Source organism: Capra hircus, chromosome 17 (genome assembly GCF_001704415.2).
Source record: "Capra hircus breed San Clemente chromosome 17, ASM170441v1, whole genome shotgun sequence".
Taxonomy (NCBI): domain Eukaryota; kingdom Metazoa; phylum Chordata; class Mammalia; order Artiodactyla; family Bovidae; genus Capra; species Capra hircus.
In genome coordinates this window covers 36,346,039-36,365,302 of record NC_030824.1, presented here as the reverse complement: position 1 = coordinate 36,365,302, position 19,264 = coordinate 36,346,039, and the positions used below count along the sequence as shown (strand labels likewise).

Genomic DNA, 19,264 nt, shown 5'->3' with positions numbered 1-19,264 from the left:
TGGAATCTTCCCTCATTTTAAATGTCACCACTTTTTTGGGTTCTCTTCCCCTCTCTCTTGCCATTCTTCAGTCTCCTACTACTTTTCCCAACAATTCAACCTCTGAAAGCGGTGTGTCCCCAGGATCCCTTCTTCCCTCATTAGCATGTTAAAACGTCCCTGATCATTCACAAATACAACAAAAATGTATTATAATCTTACCTGTTACACTGCTGCACTTCCCTGTGCACCGTGGGCTCTATGCTGCTGCTGTTGCTAAGTTGCCTCATTTGTGTCCGATTCTGCGCGACCCCATACACGGCAGCCCACCAGGCTCCCCCGTCCCTGGGATTCTCCAGGCAAGAACACTGGAGTGGGTTGCCATTTCCTTCTCCAATGCATGAAAGTGAAAAGTGAAAGTGAAGTCACTCAGTTGTGTTCGACTCTTCGCAACCCCATGGACTGCAGCCCACCAGGCTCCTCGGTCCATGGGATTTTCCAGGCAAGAGTACCAGAGTGGGGTGCCATTGCCTTCTCTGTGAGCTCTATGCTGCTGCCGCTGCTGCTGCTGCTAAGTCGCTGCAGTCATGTCCAACTCTGTGCAACCCCACAGACAGCAGCCTACCAGGTTCCTCCATCCCTGGGATTCTCCAGGCAAGAACAGTGGAGTGGGTTGCCATTTCCTTCTCCAATGCATAAAAGTGAAAAGTGAAAGTGAAGTCGCTCAGTCATGTCCAACTCTTAGCGACCCCATGGACTGCAGCCTACCAGGCTCCTCAGTCTATGGGAGTTTCCAGGCAAGAGTACTGGAGTGAGTTGCTATTGCCTTCTCCAGTGAGCTCTGAGAGTCCAATTCTTTCTTCCTCGCTGAGGTAGCCTCAGCACCCCATGCAGTGCCTGACTCAAGAAATGAATGAATGAATAAACTTTGCTCATTCTAAGTGATTTCATTCATTTCAATGGCTTCAGTCATCATCTAACTGCTGAGAACTCGCTGACCCACATAACCAACCAAAACTCTCATCTCCAAAACCTGCAATTTAAAGTCCTGAAGCTAAGACAATGTGAAGAATAAAAAGTGATAGAAAGTGGAGGACAGAGTGTGGAGGACAGAGTAGACAGGAAGAAAAATCTCTACAGTCCAGACAAGAGTAATCAAAATAGTTACGATGTTTAAAACAATCTTTTAAAGTTGAAACTCCAAATAAATCTTGAAAAAGAGCTGACAGGATTTGATAAAGAGTAACAAAAGAAGCAGTCAAGAATAACTCTTAGAAATAACTTCCATTTAGAAAGACTGATTTTATTTTTGCAATTGTTTTAATTAGAAAGAAAACCTTTCCTCAAGTTTTCTACTTTTATAGCCCTGGCAAGGCAACTCAGAAAATTTTCCATTAGTGAAGTAAATGGTATATATCACTTAGAGCTTAACCAGAATTTAAACTACCACCTGTTTTCCTAAAACAAACCATTCAACTCCAGTCATTTCAAATGAACAGTAAACGTAATACTAAGATACCCAAATCACTGACCAAAAAAAAATTCTACTTCTTATATAATATCCATAATATTTATGCAGTAGGAAAAATCCCAACATCACAAATATAACTATCACTATATTTCAGAATTATAAACCAGAGGGGAAAATTCACTGCAATATGAAATATTATACTGCATAATTACTGCTTATTTATCCAGTTACAGTAATAAGTAAAGATAGGCTCCCTTATAAAATGCTTTAATTAGAGTGACAATCGTGATTCATACATCAATTTTATTTTGTTGCTCTACCACAGGCCTACAGTGGACTCACTTGTGAGACGAAGTGGGGAGGGGAGGCAAGAGATTGTGACCCTGATTGTGTATGACAGGAGAGCTCTCATATTCAGCAAGAACATCTGTCAGGGAAGCACCCCTCCCAACCCCCAAAAGCCATATCTAAGTCTAGTCTGCATATTTCTATTGATGGGCAAGACTTTAACTGATCCAGATTCAGTAAAAATCAGTACTCTGAAAGAGAATGGAATCTGCTATATTTCCCTGAGATCTCTTGTACCAGAGTAACAAATACTTCATAAAATCAAGAATACTGTCAAAATTCAAATAAACATCTACCAGAGAAGTGCATAAATACACACAGAACAATTTTTTCCCCAAAACAGAGAGAAAGTGACACCTACCAAGAGCCTCTATAAACCACGAACACTGCTGTCAGGCTATACTTCTAAATCTTGTTTAAGAACTCTTTAGAAAAATGTTATCCCTAATATTTAGCAGGTGAGAGAACAGTTCAAGAGGTTAATGACTTGCCCTATGACTCTCAGCTGATAGGAGGTAGTGTTAATATTTGAAACTAGACCTTACCGTGGCTTTCCTTAAAGCTCCACTATTTCCCTGCAATTTATTTAAAAATACAGAATTTTTACAGTATCAATATTTTAATTCTAACTTAGAAAATTACATTAGCAGAATTCAAAAAAAATGGTTGAAAATGTCAGAAAAAGAACCTTTCTTAAGAGCTGGAATGGATGGAGTAGATCCTCCATAAATTCCTATTAAAACAAGCTAGTGAAGGGTGGGAGGACTAACAGCTATAAATATCTCAGAACTCTACCACAAGACAGATAAAATTTTCCATTTCAAAAAAAGTTATGTTATAGTAATTAGATTCAGTATTTTTACTAGACCTACATAAGTGTAATAATGACAAAACCATTGTTTAAATAAGAGTTTTAGTTCTTCCTGTTCTGTGATGGTATCTTATCAAGGCCCAAGCATTTGGTATGAATATGTTGAAATGATGTGTAATCAACAAGGATGCTAAAGATAAATTCTTAGAGATGTGAAGCGAATGCTTCCTTCCACTGTAAACAAAATGACTGAGTCCATTTCTTGAAGAAATCAAGCTCTATTTATATTCACTCTCCTGAAATGGCACAGGCAGCCTTAGAAGGATAAGTTTATAATAAATCCCTGCATTTGGAAAACATTGTTGCTAAGCATCCTCTAACATTCAGCAGAGTTTATATAATTCATGTCTCTGCTGCATAATTAACATCTCATGTTTTCTAAAAAAGCATGGTATGCTTATCTATGCTGTTAATTTAAAATATTATAAATTTTGAGGGAATTAATAAAAGGTTATGCAACTAATTAATTAGAAAGGCAGCCTAATCCCAGGACAGATACAAACATAGACATTAAATGTCAAGATGTGTCAGAGTTGAGCTTTTAAAACAGCTTGTCTGCTTGAGATAAAACATTTCAAAATGCAGCTGCTCTTTGCTTAAAAAGGTGAACTACAAAACATTAGGCTTTTGGACAAGTCAGGACTTATCAAACCACACTCCAGCTCAAAATTAATTATACGGAAAATATAACATTTGAAAATCAGTTTCACACCCAGCATTCAACATCAAACACTGTATCTGCTCAGATAAAACAAGATACAAGCGTTGAAAGCAATACTACAGTAGTATTTCCAACTTTCTTATTCATTACAGACATAAAGTTAAAAAATATGGATAATATCCAGTAACACTAGAATAGAAGAGCAGAAAAGCTGAGAGTATACACACTGCGACTACAAATCTTCTGTCCTCTGGAAAACCATGCACAAACATATATACTACAAGGATTTTGACCTTTTGTATTAAGAAACCACAAATAATAACCTTATGATTACCAAAGCAATCAGGAACATAGTGCACTTCAGTTTTATTAATTCTGAATCACTTCAGTGTATGCAATGACTAGATACCCATGCACCACTTTTGTTAAAAAGGGCAGAGTTTCCCCAGCTAAGAGGCCAGTTCAGAAGAAAGGAAAACCATCAGGCAGCCAACACACAAAAAGCTCAAAGAACATATATGTCCACAAAGCATAAACAAGCAGATGTTCTAGGAAAAACACATCTATATTCTTCTTTGTATTTTTCATTGTTAATCCTCAAATATTTCCTTAATTGTGCCTTCCTAGCTTTCAGAATTATTTTCATTTTACCTGTTACTTTAATTAACTTTGTATTGGAGTACTGCCGCTTTACAATGTTGTTTTAGTTTCTGCCATAGAACAAAGTGAATCAGCTATATGTATACATATATCCCCTCTTTTCTGTTATTTCCTTCCCATTTAGATCACTGAAGAGAATTCAGTAGAGCTTCCTGTGATATACAACAGGTTCTCATTAGCTATCTGCTTTACACATAGTAGTCTATATATGTCAATCTCAATTTTCTGATTCATCCCACCCCCTCTCCCCTCTTGTTATCCACACATTTGGTTCTCTACATCTGTGTCTCTATTTCTGCTTTGCAGATAAGTTCATCTGTATTACTGTTCTAGACTCCACATATAAGTGATATTACAAGATATTTGTCTTTCTCTTTCATTCTATATGACAGGCTCTAGGTCCATCCATGTCTCTGCAAAAGGCACAGTTTCATTCCTTTTTATGGCTGAGTAATATTCCATTGTATATATGTACTGTATCTTTTTATCCATTCTCTTTTGATGGACTTCTGGCTGTTTCCATGTCCTGGCTATTGTAAATAGTGTTGCAATGAACATTAGGATGCATGTATCTTTTGAACTATGGTTTTCTCTGGGTATATACCCAGGAATATAGATCAATGGAAGAGGATAGAAAGCCCAGAGATAAACAGACGCACCTACGGTCACCTAATCTGTGATAAAGGCAAGAATACACAATGAAGAAAAAGATAGTCTCCTCTACAAGTGGTGCTGGAAAAGCTGGACAGCTACATGTAAAAGAATGAAATTAGAACACTCTCAAACACCATACACAAAAATAAAGTCAAAACAGATTAAAACCTAAAATGTAAGGCCAGACGCTACAATATTCTTAGAGGAAAACATAAGTAGAACACCCTGTGACATAAATAACAGCAAGATCTTTTTTGGCTCACCTCCTAGAGTAAAAAAAATAAAAACAAAAATAAACAGAACCTAATTAAAAGCAAAGGAAGTCATAAACAAGAGAAAAACAATTCTCAAATGAGAGAAAATATTTGCAAATGAAGCAACTGACAAAAGATTAATCTCAAAAATATACAAATAGCTCATGCAGTTCACTATCAAAAAACCAAAAACCCAATAAAAAAATTGGTCGAAGACCTAAACAGACATTTCTCCAAAGACATAGAGATGGCTCAACACCACTAATTATTAGAGAAATGCACATCAAAACTACAATGAGGTATCACCTCACACCAGTCAGAGTGGCCATCATCAAAAAATCTATGAATAGATTTATTTTTCACTTTAAAGTTTTATTCAAAACCATTATACACACCTGCAAAATAAACCTGGACACTCATCTTCTAGAACAAATGACACAGTGGTTCAGGACAGTAGATCACTATCACAAAAAAACTCTAGGAAGAAACTCAATATTATCAGTCAGAGTCAAAATTATATAACCTAAACTTAATTCACTTATTTAAATCAGTTACAGAGGAACTCCAAAAATCAGAGAGATGGGTGGCCTTGATCAGTGGTTCTCAAAGTATAGCCCTTGGGATAGCAGCACTGGTATCAGCTGTAACCTGAGAGAAATGCAAATTCTTATACCTGACCTGGACCTATTAAACCAGTAGGATGCAGCCTAGGTTTGTGTCCTAATAAGCTCTACAACTAATTCTCATACATAAGTTTAACACAGGAGAAACACTGGCCTAAGTTAATTTGTTCACAAGCAAGTTCAAGACTGGCTACTTCAAATCACTTGGGAAACATTACAAACACTGATTCCAGTTCCCCACTTCCTTTATTCAATCAAGTATGGAAAGGGAGTATGTATGTCAACCTAAGGCATGACAAGGTTTAAGCAACAATAACCTATGTCAGTGGCTCTCAAAGTGTGGTCCCCAGACCGACTGCATCAGCAGCAGCTGAAACATGTTAGGAATTCACAGGCACCAGCCCAGACCTACTGAAATTGAAATTCTGGGAAAAGTGCACAGCCAGACATCTTAGAAAACTGTAGTTTGCTAAGTTCTCCAAGTGATTCTGATGCATGATAAAGTTTGAGAACCTCAACTCCAAGTGATCTGTCTGGAATTGAGAACATGTGAAATGAATGAATTCTGCAGAAGAGAATATATAATAGAGGAAGAATTAACTTGTTTACTGATGAATACATCTCCTGGAGCTGGATTTTCTGTCCTCATGGAATTTGGAGGTTTAGGTGTCTTACTTCCTACACGTGCCAGTGGGACTTCTCAAGCTGTCCACTTAAACACAATCTAACTGGTGAACAATGAAAATGCCTCCTAAAAAGCACTGGTTTTAACCAGTGAGTGAAGTTGCTAAGTCGTGTTCAACTCTTTGCGACCCCATGGACTATAGCCCACCAGGCTCCTCTGTCCATGGGATTCTCCAGGCAAGAATATTGGAGTGGGTTGCCATTTCCTTCTCCAGGGGATCTTCCTGATCCAGGGATCGAACCCAGGTCTCCTGCATTGCAGGCAGACACTTTAACCTCTGAGCCACCAGGGAAGACTGGTTTTAACCAAGATGTAGTTAAATCCACAGTCAGAACTATACCTGAGAAATCTTGTCAGTGGGAAACCCAAAACTGACTGGAACTGTACAAAAAACAGCAGTAGCTATTTAAGGGGGCTTCCCTGGTGGCGCAATGGTAAAGAATCCATCTGCCAATTCAGGAGACACCAGAGACGTGGGTTCGATCCCTGGGTCGGGAAGATCACCTGGAGGAGGAAATGGCAACCCACTCCAGTATCCTTGCCTGGAAAATCCCATGGACGAAGGAGCCTGAAGAACTACAGTCCACAGGGCTACAAGAGTCAAACACGACTGAGCACACATTTAAGGCACCACAAGACACTTCCTCGTCTGTCTATTGCTACCTATGATGGTAGCAATAATCACCTGGAGTTATTCCTTTAGCACAGAGCAGGGATTTTTGAAGGCACCAGAGGTCAAGAAGAGATGAAACTCACCAGGAGTTTAAAGACAAAACTGAACTCAATCCTGAGATTAATAAATGTTTTTATTACTGTACCAAGAGGAGTAGGGGCTTCCCTCATAACTCAGCTGGTAAAGAATCCACCTGCAATGGAGAAGACCCCAATTTGATCTTCCCAACTTAGGGAAGATCCCCTGGAGAAGGGGCAGGCTAGCCACTCCAGTAATTATGGGCTTCCCTGGTGGCTCAGCTGGTAAAGAATCCACCTGCAATGCAGGAGACCTCAATTTGATTTCTGGGTTGGAAAGATCCCTGGAGAAGGGATAGGTTACCACACTCCAGTATCCATGGCTTCCCTGTTGGCTCAGCTGGTAAAGAATCCACCTGCAATGCAGGAGACCTCAATTTGATTTCTGGGTTGGAAAGATCCCCTGGAGAAGGGATAGGTTACCCACACTCCAGTATCCATGGGCTTCCCTGGTGGCTCAGCTGGCAAAGACTCTGCCTGCAATGCAGGAGACCTAGATTCCATCACTGGATTGGGAAGATCCCCTGGAGAAGGGAACAGCTACCCACTCCAGTATTCTGGCCTGGAGAATTTCATAGACTGTACAGTCCATGGGGTCGCAAAGAGTCAGACATGACTGAGTGACTTCCACAAGAGGTGTAGAGTAGTAACTATGTCTCACTATGTCTCCTGGTTTTCACATACATTTCCCAAATACTTATTAGACATCTATTTTGTACTAGAAATCATTAATATTGCCTCTAAATATTAAGATTTTACCATGATTTTTTTTGTAAAAAATTATGATTCTAACTTTGTAATTCTAAGCTCAATGTAATAATTGTGACTGCTTCTACCTGTCCAAGGACACTTACTGTATTAAAATAAAAGAGAGGGCCACCAGTTCAAACTTTTCTAGGCAGTCATTTAAAAAGACTAAGAGCCATTCAATTTTTACCCTAATAACTTCTCTAAATTTGTATTTACTTAGGAGGAAACATTAAATGTTCAATTCTTTTCGCTTAGAACTAGAAGAATACATCATCAAATTTACTATATGGCTGAGTTTCTTACTCCTATGCTCAATGCACATATTAGGGATGCCCTTGCAAGTTCAATAAGATATGCCCATTCTATAGCATTTGCAGCATAATTCTACTATTTTTAATGCATACAGAGTTTGAGTTGTTTTATCTTTCCTTCTGAGGCACACTATTAACCAAATGTATAATTTACTCAAATTCTTAGTCAGAAACTATAAAACTGTTTCAGTGAGACAATGCAGTTGACTTCACAATCTCTATTAGTCTGCTTTGTAGCATTATTTCTAAGGACAATGCAGGAGAAATTCATGACTAACCAGTTTAATTCAGGCAAACAAGTATAAAAGAGATAACAATGAAGTGTGGAAAGGCCAGGTATATGCAAGTAGCTAATGAGGTCAGGCCAGGCTTACTGTGTAACTTGGGTATTTCCATGTTATTACCCATTTATTACCCGAACTTAAGTTCATTCTACCCTTCCTATCTTTTCTCCCTCCCTCTCTTTTTTTCCATTTCTTTTTCTCTCTTATATCTGGGGAATGTCATATTTACAAGGGTACTTAGATATCATCTCAGAGAAGGCAATGGTACCCCACTCCAGTACTCTTGCCTGGAAAATGCCATGGACCGGGGAGCCTGGTGGGCTGCAGTCCATGGGGTCCCTAGGAGTCGGACATGACTGAGCGACTTCACTTTCACTTTTCACTTTCATGCTTTGGAGAAGGAAATGGCAACCCACTCCAGTGTTCTTGCCTGGAGAATCCCAGGGACGGGGGAGCCTGGTGGGCTTCCATCTACGGGGTTGCAGAGTCAGACACAACTGAAGCGACTTAGCAGCAGCAGATATCATCTACCATAACTCTGCTAATTTACAAATGGAAAAAACTAAGGTTCAGATAAGGTAAAGAACTTGCCCAAGACCACAAGTCTGATCTTAAAGGTATTTTCTACTAAAAATCCATTTTCTACTATAACTCCCCACCCCACCGCCTCTTTAGGAATATCCCTTGCAAAAACTTCTAGGACACTGTTCTTAAGCTTTATTTTCTTCATAAAATTAGAGAACAACACTATGTAATACAACACAGGCTAGTATTTAAGACAGTATACAGAAAATCATATTATTTTCCCTACTGGACACTTCAGCTCTGAGACTAAATCATTTTTAAAATTACCTTCTCAAAACCTGATTCATTGCTAGATTAGGGGAAACAGAAGTTTAAATACCTGATGATTTGAAATCATTAAGTCATATTAACAGCAGTTAATACTTATTTACTGCTTGTATATGCCACGTACATACATCCTTCTCATGTGTACATATCTTCAAATAAGTGTTCTCTCTCTACCCTACCTTCTGACCCTTTCACAACTTTTTCAATTAAATGTAACACAGCAGTAGAAATTCAGTTTTCCTGCCATCTTCCTAAATTTCTTGGTGGGGCGGGGGGGGGTAGGGGGTGGGGTTCTATTTATATCTAGTATGTGACTAGAAAGTAGATGATCCTATTTATATCTGGTATGTGAGTTACAACATCACTTTTCCCTAGTTTTGAGTATGTATCTCACTGTACTTTTGTTGTTTAGTCACTAAGTCGTATCTGACTCTGCAACCCCCTGGACTGCAACCCACCAGGCTCCTCTGTCCATGGCAAGAAGAGTAGAGTGGGTTGCCATTTCCTTCTCCAGGTATCTACTAGACCCAGGGATTCAACTCACGTCTCTAGCATTAGCAGGAGGATTCTTTAACACTGAGCCATCAGGGAAGCTCTATCCCACTGTATAGTTCTTTACAGATCTTTTTCCTTCATTAGATTGTATGTTTCTAGACAGCATGAATCCAAGAATCTTCTAGAAAGCATGAAATCTATTAGAAAGTTGAAAAAGAATGCTGAGGAATGAATCCTTGCCTAGATAAGCAAGTACAAAGTAATGCTTAAAGAGTAATCCAGACTCTTCATTGTCACCTAATGGAATGAAGGAAGCAAAGTAAACCACTGATATTTCTGTTTCTTGATCAGCAGGGAATTCATTTTCATGATCAAACTCATCAATGTTATGAAGAACAAGAAACTAGGCAGAAAGGGACTCCGTCCTAGACCATAAAGTACCAGAAGAATGTTAATATTTGCCTTGTCATCTGCATAACCTATAGTCCTTCCTAGTTGTGTGTCCTCAAAAATGGAAATTGTGAAAATGACCAAATAGAATGAATTAAAATTTATTTTTTCTACAAAGAATAAGATATCCAAATTATCTCTTTCTTCCAAATATATTTTCTGTTCTTCCTTCTCAAAACTGTTTCCCTGCACCCCTATGTCAGATTAGAAAGATCAAATGACTTATAACCAGAACCTAGTAAATTTGATTAACTATGAATCAAAGCTTTGCAAATAAAAGTTATCATATTTCTATACCAAAACTGTAAAAAAAAAAAAACCCAAGAAACTAAATTCCCAATTTAAGAATTCAATTTCTTTCATGACCTATAAGGGTTAAACTTTATTTAAAGCACCTTATGAAGATACTGGATAGGTCACAAACTAGAACAGAATGCCACAAATGAAAAAAGATTCCTCCAAAATATAAAAGGACTTAGAAACATACATCCATACTAGAGGGAAAAATAAATTTAAGAAACCTAAGATTCCTGGCAAACTAAAAATGCTATAAGGTATACGCCCAGTCTTAGAAGAAAGATATCTTTTCTAGGAAAGATGCCTTTTCTAGAAATAAATACTCTCAAAACAACAACAACAAAAGATTATTCGACATTTTCAATAAAGTCTTACCTGCCTGATCTTTGCAACCCCATGGACTGTAGCCTATCAGGCTCCTCCGTCCATAGGATTTTCCAGGCAAGAGTGCTGGAGTGGATTGCCATTTCCTTCTCCAAGGGATCTTCCTGACCCAGGAATCGAAACCGGGTTTCCCGCATCACAGGCAGATGCTTTACCGTCTGAGCCACCAGGGAAGCCCATCAAATACTTTAATAGGCTATAAAAACTGCTCTGATCTGATTACATTTTCCATGGCTAAAATTACCCTGGAAAAAAAAGGTCTTAAGAGCTTCCAAAGCAACTACAGTTATGCCGTGGTTAAACCCAGAGTCAATCGATTAATAACAGCCTTTATACATTTTCAAACTGAAACATCACTGTCACATTATTTTGAGGCATAGAATTCTTAGGTCTCACTAAGTACCTTTTTAGCACTTCAACAAATACAAAGCTGCCCTGTAAGAAAAATTTTCATTCTCCAGCAAGCACTTCTAATTTTCTAATAGGACAATATCAATAAACACTTTCACCATCAACACTGCCATTAATGCATTGAGTTATGTGTGTGTGTGTCTGCGTGTATCTGTGTACTTAGGAAGAAAGATACACACTGTAACACTGGTTATTTTTAGGATGAAGGATTAAGAGTGATTTTTTTTTTTTTACAGTTTTCTGAATTACCTGAATTTTTAAAAGCATATATATTTTTATGATTAGAAAAAAATTAGCTGTTTCCAATAGGAAAGTAATGAGATATAAATTATCAGCTTGTAAATAAACCAGAGTTATTAAATCCATCAGTACAGACTCACTATAGCAAATCACTCTCACCTGCTTCATTACACAAGGCTTTCAAGTCTGCTCCAACATATCCATGAGCACTATTTGCCAGCTGTAGCAGTTCAGCTTCTGTGAGTAAATGGGGTACCCTTCGAAGCAGTTTCTGGAGGATATCCAGCCTGTCTTGAGCATTTGGAACTCCAATCTCAATCTCTTTATCAAATCGTCCGGGTCTTCGGAGTGCAGCATCTAAAGCATGAGGGCGATTTGTGGCCCCAAGGACCAACACCTGTCCTTCACTTCCTTCCTAACAAAATAAAATAAAAATATATTACATATTCTTCTGAAATTAAAAAAAAAAAAGCACTTGTTATACAGACAAGGATAGATCTAACTGTTCACACTGCTAAGTCCTATCCCTTTTTTCTCAAATTTCATCATTCATCCCACATTTCCCAAAGCTCACTCTAAATACCCCTTCACTTAGAAAGTTTCCAATACTTAACTCTCCATCTATTGTAAGTGACGTCTCTCTCACTTCTGGCATCTTAACTACACAATTTTCATGACTAACAATCTATATAACATTTATACCCTGTACCATATAGTTTCAGTTTAACTGTTTTAAGTTGTTCTTTTCCCCCACTTGAAATTAAGATTATGACTCACAGTCATTAAAATTATGATCTACATGTGCTTCAAACAGAACAAGGCTCTATTACACAGTTGTCTAAGAAATCTTCCTACATATGGACTATTTCTTTTTTGTTTTGATAAATCTTCAAATTCCTGAAACACACACAATATAACCAACACCCAAGTATCAGATACCCTTGAATACATATGGATTTTTACCCTGAGGATAAAACTTGGAACAATATGATCACAATAAGCCATCTGTAAAAATTATCCAACATTCTATTCAGATGACCTAAGTGCAATCTCACAGAGACAAGTTTAACTGAAATGTAATTTGAAGTAAGAAAACTTAAACCTAATCAATTAAACTGGATGTGCCAACAGAAAATGCATGGACTACAATGAATCTATGAATTATGACTTTAGAAGACAAAAAACACAGGCCCTTAAACATTTCCAGGCCAAAACATTAGTGTCACATGCTTGCTCCCAGTCCTGCCCAAAGGCAAGAACATCAGTTCACAGCAGCCTATCCCAGTGGCAGAGAAAGAAATAGCAATGACATAGTAATTAAGATCCTCCAACACAGAGCCTTCTATCAGATTTCTACTCACCAAAAAACTAATTATAATATAGCTCTCCACATGTATTTTTAAGAATGAAAAGAGAGTTGTTTATAAACAAGGCATTTGGTCAGCTTAACAACTGTACTTCTTATAAATGGACAAACTGGTGTCCCACTGTATGTATCAGTCTCTTGAGAGTACTGTTATTATGGGCCTGTCCTCAGAGCCCCACTAATAAACTCTCCAATAAACTAACAACACTGACTCCTCCAGCTCTGTAGTGTATGTGTGCTGTGTGCTCAGCTGTGTCTGACTCTTTGTGACCTCATGGACTGCAGCCTGCCAGGCTCCTCTGTCCACAGGATTTCTCTTCTGTGTCTCTTGCACTGCAGGCAGATTCATTACCTACTGAGCCACTGGGGAAGCCTCCCAAGCTCTGTAAGCTGAGGTCCAAACCTGGGACATTATAATCACACCCAGGTACTTCCCTAAGACTGAGAACCAGGTGGTCATCCAGAGTGCCGTAGGCAACAACCCTTCTCTTAGGTTACTCTTAAAATTGTAGCACAGGTAAGCAAATAACAGAAATAATAACCAAAAGTTTGTTATTTTCATATGTTCAGTTTCTACCAATAGGTAGTAAAACCAAAAGGCTCCAACTCTCTAGTTTTTTAATGTGCAAAAGAAGGACATGGGACTCCATGATTTCTAAAATTTCTTTAGGCTCTAACAATTATTAAAATTCTAAAAACTGAGTTCTTTACAGTCTTGTGTAAAAAGTGTATTCTTCTGATAAATGCCTGCCAGGAGTCTGAATTTTTCTTCATTCCTCTTCCCTATTAGTTCTACTGGTCTTCCTTTCATAATCAGCACATAGTTCTTAATAATATAAGATTGCATGCATTATATACAAAGAATTTGGTAACATGAGTAAACTTTTTTTTAAATGTTGTACATTTCCCATGATTCTCACTTTGTCCTTTCACTTGCAAAACTTAAAGCTCTCCCACCAAACTAATTTTTACAAGAGTTATATGAGATTTACTCATGAAATTTCTTAGTAAATTCCCCTTAAGTTTAACTGATAAATTTTCCTCACTGATTTTTACTTCAGGTTTTTAGGTTAATACCATTTATTAAAAAAAGATTTTATCAATGTAAATAATTTTATATGCTAGAAAAACACTGCCAGGTTATACTGTCCTTGCTATTACTAAGAAATCACTGGAGAAAATTATTTTATGGGTACTGGTCCTCTAATTCTTAGAGCTAATATTTTTTTCCTTTACCCTGCTGCTGCTGCTAAGTCGCTTCAGTCGTGTCCACTCTGTGCGACCCCATAGACGGCAGCCCACCAGGCTCCCCCGTCCCTGGGATTCTCCAGGCAAGAACACTGGAGTGGGTTGCCATTTCCTCCTCCAATGCATGAAATTGTAAAGTGAAGGTGAAGTTGCTCAGTTGTGTCTGACTCTTAGTGACCCCATGGACTGCAGCCCTAGAGATCCCAAAAAACTCAGAATACTTGATAGTTTTTTGCTACTACATACTATTAAGAAAATATCCCCTACTAAAGAAATCAATACTGGTGCTATACTTACTGAACCAATACCATCCATCAGTGTTAAGAGTGAAGCTACAACTCTTTTTTCCACTTCATTCTGAGCTCCTTCTCTTTTAGGGCAAAGTGCATCCAGCTCATCAATGAAAATAATTGATGGGTGCCTAAAAATAAATAAGCAAAATGAATTCTCTAGCACATATTTAGCTTTTAAATTCGATATGTTGCATTTCAATTAAAAAATTGACCTTTTTTTGATGGAAACACAATGCATCAAATTAAGAATTTAATTAGTATCAAAGCCAAAAGCAACAGAATATGAAGCTGAAAAATCTTAGATTAATTCTAGCCTCAATTATTAAGTCACCAATATCACATGCTAGTAGATCTGCCCTCAATAAATAGCAGAATACTGAGAACTTGTATAGCTCATGAGATGAGAGCGAATGCTCAGATAGAGCTTGCCCACTAAGGCCCCCTAAACTGCTATCTCTTGATCAATTCAGAAACTGAGGCCAGTGAAGCTATTCCTTGTGGTTTAAAGTTCAAGGGATAGAAAGTAAGAAACGTTCTTTATTATTCATTATTTGTTTAAATTTTCTTTATATAGTTTATATATATTCTTTAGTTTCTATAACTATAGTCACCATACTATAGATTAGATCTCTATGATTTATAACTGAAAGTTTGTACCTTTTGCTATTATATTATGTAATTTAGTAACTTATTTATCTAAAACCATATTTCTAAAGATTGTTTCTAAAATAAAATTAGATAGAACTGGATTAGAACCTCATTAAATTTATAATCTAATTCCAGTGCTATAACTATTTTTGTTCTATTCTTTCATGTTTCATATACAGTGCTACTATCTCTACTTTCATTAATATACCTTGACTATATCTAAAAGTGCTACTATCTCTACTTTCATTAATATAGCCTTGACTATATCCAAAAAATTCCAAATATCCAAAAATAAAGAATACCGCAGAGTGGCTTCAGCAAATATCTGACGTAATCTTGCTTCCGTCTCCCCGTAGAATCTGTAAGAAATATATTACGTTTAAGGACCAACTCTTACCATTTTTAAAGCTCTGCCTATAAAAGTTCATCTGACTTCAAATATTTTCAGAATACTTAAAACTACTTTCAAAAAATATTTTCTAAACTTAAATTTTATAAACATTAAAAGTAAATTTAACATTTCAGTGTGTAAAACATCCAGAGAGAATATTATGTAGCCATTTTTTTTAAACTACATTTAAGAAGTATATCTAATAATATTGTTTATTCTATTAAATTATGCACCTACTTGCTTATAATTTCAGGGCCATTAATTACAGAAACATAGGCACCAACTTCATTAGCAACAGCCCTGGCAATCATTGTCTTTCCCGTACCCGGAGGGCCATAGAGTAACACTCCTCTAGGGGGAGGAATTCCTAGAAGAAGAAGTAGAGAACACTGGATTCAGCATTAGTAGGTTAATGGTAAGCACTGTCACATGACTTCAAACACGTGTTATAAAATAAATTTATGTGCACCAAAACTAAAGTAAGAGTCAGAACTTCCCCCCCCACCCCACCCTTGACATGCCAACTAGCCTAAACACTCATCTCCAACTTTTTCTCTCTGTGTAGACCCAACCAGGCCAGACTGGTTAGTAAAAAACTGGTTGGATACCCACACTATTGTCATGCCCCAATCCACACAGCATTGTCCAATGACCAAGGGCATCCAAAAGAAGCCACCAATCCCAGTTTTCATCCAACTAGTCATCTCAAAGAATATAAGCATTACGAGCAAAATGTCAATTCAAGGGTTCATTTGATAAAGATTCATGAAAAAGGAAAAAGCAAAAAAACGGAGTAAGACATGGTATGCACCACATATGTGCAGAGGATCTGGGCAGTAATCTTTCAGAAGCCCTGAGTTTTCTAAAAGTCAAGTCACTCCCTGCACTTGTTTCAATACAAAGAGATCAGCATTCAGCTACACTGCATAACAAAGAAACCCAAACTATTTAATGTTTGGTTTATTTTTTCAGTCATTACAGTTAATCTAGCATGGTACTTATTCCAGATCCAATACAAACAACTGTGGAAGTATGCAGTTAAAACAGACAAGACTATGACTGACTTACATTATACCCTAAAGCAGCAGTCCCCAACCTTTTTGGAACCAGGGACTAGTTTTGTAGAAAATAATTTCTCCACTGACCAGGGGTGCAGAGGTAGGGGGGAAGACTGGGATGGTTTAGGGATGATTCAAGTGTTTTACATTTACGTGCACTTTATTTCTATGATTATTACATCAGCTCCACATCAGAGGCATTAGGCATTAGATCCGGAGCATAGAAAAAGGCTCAATTAAAAGGCATTTCCCAAAGCAACTGGCAACTCATACCACACCTCCCACTCAGGAAAGAAAAACAGGAAGAGAATGTGAACAATTATTAGGTAAGTGCAATGAGCCAACTGCTTTCTAGTTTAACATTTCTGGGTATAAAACACTGAAAAAAATCATACCATAACTCTTGAAAAGCTCAGGCTGTTTGAGAGGTAATTCAATAATTTCTCTAATTTCTTTCAGCTGACTATTTAAGCCACCTATCATGTCATAAGTTACTTTTAATTGGTTGGCTTGATCTTTTGAATTTGTACGGTTCTTTGTAAAACTGACTCTTGTTTTTGAAGAAATAAAATAAAAGGTATCGGTGTTGCTCTGTGCTCCCACGCTGGGTGACTTTAGCAATCTCTCTTCATTGACAGCTTGCTCACTTCCTTCCCTGGAAGACTCAAAACTATATGCAAGCCTTGTGACTTCCTCTAGTCCACGTCCACTGCCACTCCCAGGACTCTGTGTACCATCTGACAAAATGGCACCAGCTTTATTCATCATTCTGTCATCTACTGGTTTGTAAGGAGTACTACTTGATGCCGGCCGTCGGGGCACTTCCAGATCTAACTGGCTTAGCTGTAAGGATATATCCAGGGTGCTGGGATCTCTGCTGGACAGCTCAGAGGCCATTCCCCAGGCAGCACTGTCAGAGTCATTCTGAGCCCTTCTCAACATTGTGCCATCTGCCCCCTTCACTCGCAACACTTGCAGCTTGCACGGTCGTCCATAGAATGTACAGTACAGAAAGTTGCCTGGTAAAACAACCTTGCCATCTGGAAAACAATTTATTAAATATATATGTCAGCACAATTTCATTCATTTAAAGAGTGAATAGCAATTTAATCTATTAACATAATTATGCCTGAAAAGACTAAACCAAAGATGAAAAACAGGACCTAAAATTCCTCCCCTAAGATACAGCACTATTTGGAGACAGAAGGAAAAGATGATTCTCTGAAATCCTCTATACTCAATACATGTATGATTCTATCAACTATATCCCCATATGGCCAGGCATTCCATGTTCAACTATGAACCAACCTAAAATGGCACACCTAAACTAACACTCCAACATTCCTCACTGAAAAGAACAGAGCTCAAGGGTTAAAAGTTTCAGTTCTACCACCAGCTGTCCACAGGTTAAGTCATACATTCTCTCCATGGCTCAACTATCAGTCAATTACACAGCAGTTGAAGTTAATGCTGGGGAGGTGGGTGGGGGGAAGGAGAGAGAGACTACATCCCTATCTTAAAGGGATATAAATTCATTGGGAAGAATATTCTCTACGCTATTTCAAAGAAAAGTATTATGCACACAAGACCTAGAAGACACATTAGTTTATTTGCTGCTGCCTTGCTTTTCAAAATTTAGAAAACTATTAAAAATACATCTCACCTAGTTTTCTCAAAATGCAACCAGCCAGTTGTTCTTCATTAATATCTGCATTTTTGTCACTGTGAAGGGTGGGAGAAATAAAAATCAGCATTAAGTACACCAGAAACTAAAATGTAATATAAAATGACATGTACACAGTGATAACACAGACCTAATCAAGAAAATCATTAGTTTACAACCTAGAAAAAGTTTATACAATTTTAAACGATTTATACTTTTCAGATATGTCTTACAGCCATGAAATCATTTGTAATTTAGTTTCCTAGAAGCCTAAATCAATGTTTTTTTTTTTACTATCTTACATATCCCTCATACACACACACACACAACCCCCTTATACTCAGGTGCATACATGTACAAGCAACTGAGCACACACATACATGTACAAACATTGTATACATTTATGCATTACATCTCTGGATATAATATATGTACAATAAATTAAAACAAAAAATGTGTTTTTTATTGTATATCATAACATTTTTAAATTGTATTTTTATTGTATATCAAAAACATTTTTAAAAAACCACTGGCCTCAATTAATCATTTCCTTTCTGAACTTGCCCAGCTTGGATAAAGGCTTTTATTAATAGCTTACTTTATTCTCTATGAATCATTTATAAATTACCTTTAAGGAAATTTAAATCCTACAGAGTACATTATCTGAAGAGGTAAGAAAGAAGCAAGGTAATGGTACAATGGAAGTTTATTCAAGAGAAAGGGCATGCCTAAAAAAAATGAAAACGCCTTCTTCTGACCAATTACTGTGTTTTCCAGGAAGATTGTTGTTTGACTATAGAAGTATGGCTAAAAATCATTATACTTGTAAAGAAACACATCCTTGGAGAGTTCTCAGAACATGCATTTTTCCTCCTCCATGTGTAAGCAGTCGGTATCAGGAGAAGCAGGCTATGGCTGTTGAATTCTGACAGAGATCACAGAGGGAGAATGGTTTAGCTCAGGAAAAGGTGTATTAGCAGGCCCATGTGGTTCAAATCTAAGCCATGCTCTCAATCACATTATCAGGAAGAAAACTGATACAAACTTATTTCAGGATTCCATATACAAATTCATCTACTTGCTAAAATATGTTTGTAACCCCCAAATCAATACTAGCAGGGCTTTCCCAGACATCTGTGAAAGAGAACAGAACAGGCAAAAATGTGA

At 37.5% G+C, this 19,264-nt stretch overlaps 1 protein-coding gene across 1 annotated transcript in view; it reads right to left on the bottom strand.

Annotated features, from left to right (window-relative positions):
* The window catches only part of SPATA5 (spermatogenesis associated 5), a 347,905-nt gene that overhangs the window by 316,614 nt on the left and 12,027 nt on the right, over positions 1–19,264 (bottom strand). Inside the window, exons 4-9 of the mRNA XM_005691277.3 lie at positions 18,098–18,156; positions 16,830–17,474; positions 15,614–15,743; positions 15,288–15,344; positions 14,342–14,465; positions 11,590–11,845 (exon numbers count right to left, since the gene is read on the bottom strand). Coding sequence (XP_005691334.2) covers positions 11,590–11,845; positions 14,342–14,465; positions 15,288–15,344; positions 15,614–15,743; positions 16,830–17,474; positions 18,098–18,156 — 1,271 coding nt within the window. The remainder of the gene's footprint in view (positions 1–11,589; positions 11,846–14,341; positions 14,466–15,287; positions 15,345–15,613; positions 15,744–16,829; positions 17,475–18,097; positions 18,157–19,264) is intronic.